This window comes from Eulemur rufifrons, chromosome 16, assembly GCF_041146395.1.
Source record: "Eulemur rufifrons isolate Redbay chromosome 16, OSU_ERuf_1, whole genome shotgun sequence".
Classification (NCBI taxonomy): Eukaryota; Metazoa; Chordata; class Mammalia; order Primates; family Lemuridae; genus Eulemur; species Eulemur rufifrons.
The window spans coordinates 38309223-38316344 of record NC_090998.1 but is presented as its reverse complement, the minus strand read 5'-3'; the positions used below and the strand labels follow the sequence as shown (position 1 = coordinate 38316344).

The window sequence follows — 7122 nt, the reverse complement described above, 5'->3', positions numbered from 1 at the left end:
AGAATCTCCCAGTTTGCAGGCCAGGTTCACGCAGGTGGAGACTATATATATATCTATATCTACCTATGTATATATCAACCCTTACAAAATACACAGATAGGGTGAATTTGTTGGTTGTCTGAAATTAAGGATGAAGGCTTTTTAACTGAATAAGGTAATAACTGAATATAAACTATGAATTTTTACTGTCTTATGTTTACCTTTTTGTTACTTACTATCATTGGGAAGATATTTTGAAGTTTAGTAACAGCAATAGGTTTCTGCTAGGCCCATTTTAAAACCACATTTTAACTGTAACCACTTTATGTATTTCCAAGGATAGCAATGTAGTTTATGGTCTTGAAATAGATTTTAGGAGGAGAGGGGACGACGAACTAGTCTATTCATTATAATCTGAGCTTCGAAGCACTAAGCTATCACTAACCGATGGATGTATCTTGACATAATGCCAAGCTGTCTTATTTACAAAACGCTAAATAGTACAAGAAATCCTTACTTCCCCATAGCCTTCAGTGTGAATTTATTTCCTCCTTACCCAAGTTTTTCCTAACTTCTTCAATTCAGCTACCACGTTTGAAATGTGTTTTTAAATCTCCTTTTTTTAACAGCCCCTAGGGCTGTTCCATAAAACTGATGGCTTAGGTCTAAAAATGGGGCCTATTCTGTCCTTTTAACAGTTTCAATGCTTAGGTACTACTCTTCGAATGATTGAAATATTATTTAATTCCAGCATTTGGTACTTTAGTTTCGAGAACAAGTCTTTACAGTAAACCGAATAAATCTATTCCGTTTTCTAAAGGCCGCGTCCTCCACATTATCATCCAAGTAGAGAATGCACTGCCTTTAAAGGACTGAGAAAATAAGGAGACAAAACTCACTGATAAGCTGTGGCAACATGAAAAATTATCAGCTGAGCTATCCGGATCAGAATTCTGCATTTAATAGTGCTTCTTTAAAATTGTATGGGTTTCGAAAGTCTTAGGGTTCCTCCAAATTAAGGCAAGCCTCCTCTCTCATTCCGATGCCATTCCCATGTACGTTTCTTTCCGACTCCGCGCCCGCCCCCCGCCAGGCCCTTGCAGCCATGCGCCACAGACTGCAGCACTGGCGCTCGCGGCCCGCAGGCGCGGAGGACCCCGCCCAGCAGGCCGCGGAGGGGAGGGGGCTCCGGGCTCCGGGCCCGCCTCTGCGGCGGCCAGGCCGGGCGCCGAGTGGGCGCGCCGGGCCGGGGGAGTGGCCGCGGCCGCCGCACTGCCAGTGCCCGCCCGCCCCTCCCCAGCCGCTACTTAAGAGGCTCCGGCGCCGCCCCCGCCTCAGTGCGTTACTTACCTCGACTCTTAGCTTGTCGGGGACGGTAACCGGGACCCGGTGTCTGCTCCTGTCGCCTTCGCCTTCGCCTCCTAACCCGTAGCCACCATGGTGAGTGGGCTGAGTGCGGTGTCCGGCTTCGTTCGGGGAAACGGGGAAAAGCGAGCCGGAGAGGCGCAGAGAGCCTCTAGAGAGGGCTGCGACCGATGCCGTCCATTTGGAGGGCAGAAAGCAAGACAAGAGGCGAGGGCGGGAGTAGATGAGACCTCGGTTTGTGGAGAATGGCGGGGGCCCTGCAAGAAGGGGGGCGCTGGGGTTTCTTCTCGGATTCTGGGAGGGATGGTTGGGCGCCGGCTCCCCTCCGCCACATTTGGAGCTCTCTTTCAGCACCTAACTCCTTCGTGGAAGCGGCTCCTTAAGGCCCCGCAATCCTTTTCCTGCGTGTGCCCTTCCCCCCTTCCTTCCCCCGCCTTTGGCGGGCGAGCGCGGACTCTCCCCGCCCTCACTTCCTCTGCGCGAAAAGCGGAGGTGGGAAGGAGCGGGAGACGAAAGCGCACGCGCGACCGTTACCTTCCCGCCGAGGAGCGGCGGGAAAGCGCCACTGCAGTCTGCGCATGCGCGCCGTGTAGCCCCTGGACCTGCTGTAGGGTGTGTCTCCTGTTACCGTCAGTTTTATTTTTTTAATGAAAGCAATAAGAAATGTGGGGAAGGTCAACTTGACAGTGTATTGCACTACAGCAGTGGATTAGAACAATTCGCTCCCAACATCCTGTAGAGGCCATCTGTTCCTCCCTGCTGCCTTAGGAATTCGTAAGGGAGCAGGTGGTGGCGGTGAGGGATTTTGAGGGAATGGAAATCGGATCTTGGCCCGGATCTGGGCCGCCGATAATCCCCTACTGCGCAGGGACAGATGCGGAGGTGCTAGGCTGTGCCCAATGCCTGCGGGCAAGGGAGGATGGGTGGCCAAGGCGGCGCCTCGGCAGACGTGGCCATTGCGTACCTCTGCAGCTGCACGTCCCCGCTGGCCGCAGGGTGGCGCGAGTGATCGCACCGTGAATTGCTCATTCATCCTGTGCCGCAGAGCCCCGCCCTTGTCCCTGGGCCCGACATTTCTTCTGCATTTTTCTAGCCACGTGTTTCCTGTGCTAGGAGCTGCCAGGAAATGTGGCCACGTAATCTAAGGTGGGATTCTTGGGGTCTGAGTGCAGGATGAATGGCCGCCTGCATATCGTGGTCCTCCAATGGAGGAAGTTGTGACTAAGCCTTTTTCTTGATCTAGAAAGAGGCCTTGATTTAGCAGTGGGAGGATGTCATTTTAAAGAGGAAATTTGTGGCTGTGTGCTTACCCCTATAAGGCTAGCACTTTGGGAGGGCAAGGTGGGAAGATTGCTTGAGGCAAGGAGTTGGAGACCCCATTTTTTTTTAAAAATATAGAAAAAGTAGCAGAAAAAGTAGTAGGGTGTGGTGGCATGCAGGAGGATCGCTTGAGCCCAGGAGTTTGAAGTTGCAGTGAGCTATGATGATGCCACTGCACTCCATCCAGCCTAGTTGTCAGAGTGAGACTGTCTCAAAAAATTTTTTGTTTTTTTGTTTTTGTTTTTGGAAATTTGTAAGATAATGATTCCATGGATTTTTTTTTTCCACTTGACAGTCACCAATAGATTAAGTTGTGATTTGTTTTGTTTTGTTTTTCCCCTTTCCCACAGCGTGAGTGCATCTCCATCCACGTTGGCCAGGCTGGTGTCCAGATTGGCAATGCCTGCTGGGAGCTCTACTGCCTGGAACACGGCATCCAGCCTGATGGCCAGATGCCAAGTGACAAGACCATTGGGGGAGGAGATGACTCCTTCAACACCTTCTTCAGTGAGACGGGCGCTGGCAAGCATGTGCCCAGGGCAGTGTTTGTAGACCTGGAACCCACAGTCATTGGTGAGTTGACCTCAGTAATCCAAGTGAGATCCTAGTGAGCTGGGACAGGAAGTCTGTCCTGGGGGCTCCATTGATTACACACACACAGTGTCTCCCCCATCCACTGCCAGGGCTGAGCAGGCCAGTGCAGCTAACTCAGTGATGGGTGGCTGATTTGTTTTCCTTTTCCAGATGAAGTTCGCACTGGTACCTACCGCCAGCTCTTCCACCCTGAGCAGCTCATCACAGGCAAGGAAGATGCTGCCAATAACTATGCCCGTGGGCACTACACCATTGGCAAGGAGATCATTGACCTCGTCTTAGACCGAATTCGTAAACTGGTAAACACCATATAAAAATGTTTTTAAAATGGGGTGAGAGGGTTCCAGTGCAAGTTTGGTGGCATGGTTAAATGACAACATTCATTCTTTAGGGCCTGCCAAAATGTGGAATAGACTACTTACTGTATTAATTAGACTTTTAAAACAGACAGTTCTGGGTTATGGGACAACTTGCTGATGTGTCTATTTTGCGAATTCATCATGCTTAACATCAGTCTGACATGATTCATAACTAAGAAAATGTGTCCTGGCATTAAAATACTACATTTTCTATTTGCTTCCTCTACAGGCCGACCAGTGTACAGGTCTTCAGGGCTTCTTGGTTTTCCACAGCTTTGGTGGGGGAACTGGTTCTGGGTTCACCTCTCTGCTGATGGAGCGCCTCTCTGTCGATTATGGCAAGAAGTCCAAGCTGGAATTCTCCATTTACCCAGCCCCCCAGGTTTCCACAGCTGTAGTTGAGCCCTACAACTCCATCCTCACAACCCACACCACCCTGGAGCACTCTGATTGTGCCTTCATGGTAGACAATGAGGCCATCTATGACATCTGTCGTAGAAACCTCGATATTGAGCGCCCAACCTACACTAACCTGAACCGCCTTATTAGCCAGATTGTGTCCTCCATCACCGCTTCCCTCAGATTTGATGGAGCCCTGAATGTGGATCTGACAGAATTCCAGACCAACCTGGTGCCCTATCCCCGCATCCACTTCCCTCTGGCCACATACGCCCCTGTGATCTCTGCTGAGAAAGCCTACCATGAACAGCTTTCTGTAGCAGAGATCACCAATGCTTGCTTTGAGCCAGCCAACCAGATGGTGAAATGTGACCCTCGCCATGGTAAATACATGGCTTGCTGCCTATTGTACCGTGGTGATGTGGTTCCCAAAGATGTCAATGCTGCCATTGCCACTATCAAGACCAAGCGCAGCATCCAGTTTGTGGATTGGTGTCCCACTGGCTTCAAGGTTGGCATCAATTACCAGCCTCCCACTGTGGTGCCTGGTGGCGACCTGGCCAAGGTACAGAGAGCTGTGTGCATGCTGAGCAACACCACAGCCATTGCTGAGGCCTGGGCTCGCCTGGACCACAAGTTTGACCTGATGTATGCCAAGCGTGCCTTTGTTCACTGGTACGTGGGTGAGGGGATGGAGGAAGGAGAGTTTTCTGAGGCCCGTGAGGACATGGCTGCCCTTGAGAAGGATTATGAGGAGGTTGGTGTGGATTCTGTTGAAGGAGAAGGTGAGGAAGAAGGAGAGGAATACTAATTATCCATTCCTTTCTGCCCCGCTGCAGCATGTCATACTCCCAGAATTTCAGCTTCAGCATTAGCTGACAGACATTAAAGCTTTCTGGTTAGATTGTTTTCACTCAGTGGTGATCATGTCTTAATTTTCCATGTGTACCTGTAAGATTTTTTCCATCATGTTTTAAAGTAAAGGCATTAAGAAAGTTTTTTCTCCTGTGTGGTTTTTTGTGGTGTGGTTTGGTTTTGATTTTTTTTTTTTTTTTTTTCCGAAATCTGTCTTGATTTTTGCAGTTCATCTACACTTGTAGTTAGTCCCTGCAACATGATGATACTATATTAACACTCATCTTTTGTCACTTCAACTTTTTCATAGGGGTCCAGGAAAAATGATGGAAATCATTCTGTTAATCCAGAGCTTATTTAGCTCTTGAGACTATGACTGGGTAGTTGCCTATGGGTTAGGTATAAGAAGTAAGTAGTAGCACTTAGGGAGACAGAGGTGGGAGGATCACTTGAGGCCAGGGGGTTTGAGACCAGCCTGAGCAACATAGGGAGATCCTTGTCACTATAAAGAAAAGAATTAAAAAGAAGTAGTTTTGAGTATCCTGAAAATCACTGCTTTTTAAAGGAACCTGCTAACCTGTCCATGTAATTTTTAATTTCTTTTTATAAAATCTCAGAATTATCCTTGAACGGGAAAATAGCTGGAGGAGTAATAATGGGTGATGAGGTAAAGGCTGTTTCCAGCCCTATAATGATAGGAAAAAGTTGCAGGACCAGAATTCATGGTAGTTAACAAGTAGTTCTACTAGGGGAAAAAAAAAAATTGAATAAGCCATGTGCATTGGCAAAGGACTGCATTTTACATGAGGATGAGGTAGCAACATTTGTAAAGGTTAGAAAGGAGTTGACAATTTATAACAATTGGCATGTAAAGGAGGTAGGCAAAGAGGATGCAAATGGAGGATTTAACCTAGGAGAAAATAGATTTCAAATTCAGAAAGCACAGGGACAATTATTAAGGCTGCCAAGGACATTGATGATGTCTTGGTTTAAGAGAAATGAAAGCTACAATTTTCCCAAAATTTTTTTCCTAGCTCATAAACCCTATAAATTTACAAAATAAAGTCAGCTCTCCCTATCTGGGTTCTACAACCGTGGATTTTTTTTTTTCTTGTAGCATAATGTCCACTAGGTTCAGACATGCATGGGTTAAACCAACAGTGGACTGAAAATATTGGGAAAAAAATGGATAGCTGCATGCATACTGAACATGTACAGACTCCCTGGCATTATTCCCTAAACAGTTCAGTATAATAACTTTATATAGCATTTATGTTGTTAGGTATTATAAGCAATCTAGAGATGATTTAAGGTATATGGGAGGATGTGCATAAGTTATGTGCAGATACCATATAACTTTATATAAGGGACTTGAGCATCCACGGATTTTGATATCCTTAAGGGGTCCTGGAACCAATCCCCCAAGGATACCTAGGGACTTGAAGTTGTCCTCAGCTCCTGAGAGAAACATTTCAGAGGAAAATTTCTGGTGGGTGGCCTGCAGGCCCCAGGGGAAGGTGGACACCAGAGTTTTAAACCACTTATGGGACTGTAGCTGATTTAGTGACCAAATGGGGATTAAAGGTTTTGAATTAGTGCTGAACTCACTAAGGAAGACCATCTTGAGAGATGTCTGTAGACCCTCTGAGACATCATGTCCTCTTTTTTTCTGCACAGCAAGCAGGAAAGATAGCTAGACGACAGCCTGAGAAGCGGTAGCAAACTAATATGAGGAGAGCTTGCTTTCTAGGTGGTCTAAAATCAAGGAAGCACACCGTCAGTGCAGAGAGTGCCACGGTGCTTTTTCAGAGTTCTGAGGCACAGGGCAGAAGCAGAATTGAGAAGAAGCCAGGGTTCTCAGCTGTATGTAATGTTTTGGTTTGTTTGGTTTATTTTTATTTTTATTTTTGGTGGGGGCAGAGGGGTTAGTATTTTTAAGAAAAAAATCTGTAATAAATAGGCAAAATGTTAAGATGGCAAGTTTGTGCTTGCTTCAGCAGCACATATACTAAAATTGGAATGATACAGAGAAGATTAAAAAATTTTAATAAAAATGGTGGTAGGTGCATTGGTATTGGCTATTTTATTAAGTTATCTCTCTCTCTCTTTTTTTTTAATTTTTTACCTTTTTTTAGAGACGGGATCTCACTCTCACCCAGGCTGGAGTGCAGTGGCATCATTATAGCTCACTACAGCCTCAAACTCCTGGGCTCATGTAATCCTCCTGCCTCAGCCTCCTGAGTAGCTGGGA

General features: G+C 46.8%; 1 protein-coding gene across 1 annotated transcript; it reads left to right on the top strand.

The window, feature by feature from the left end:
- Positions 1 to 1266: 1266 nt before the first annotated feature.
- Positions 1267 to 4895, top strand: LOC138397517 (tubulin alpha-1B chain). Its single transcript, XM_069491633.1, has 4 exons — positions 1267 to 1419; positions 3015 to 3237; positions 3409 to 3557; positions 3847 to 4895. Exons 1-4 carry the CDS (start codon positions 1417 to 1419, stop codon positions 4825 to 4827), a joined length of 1356 nt encoding a protein of 451 aa, XP_069347734.1. The 5' UTR covers positions 1267 to 1416; the 3' UTR covers positions 4828 to 4895.
- Positions 4896 to 7122: the final 2227 nt, after the last annotated feature.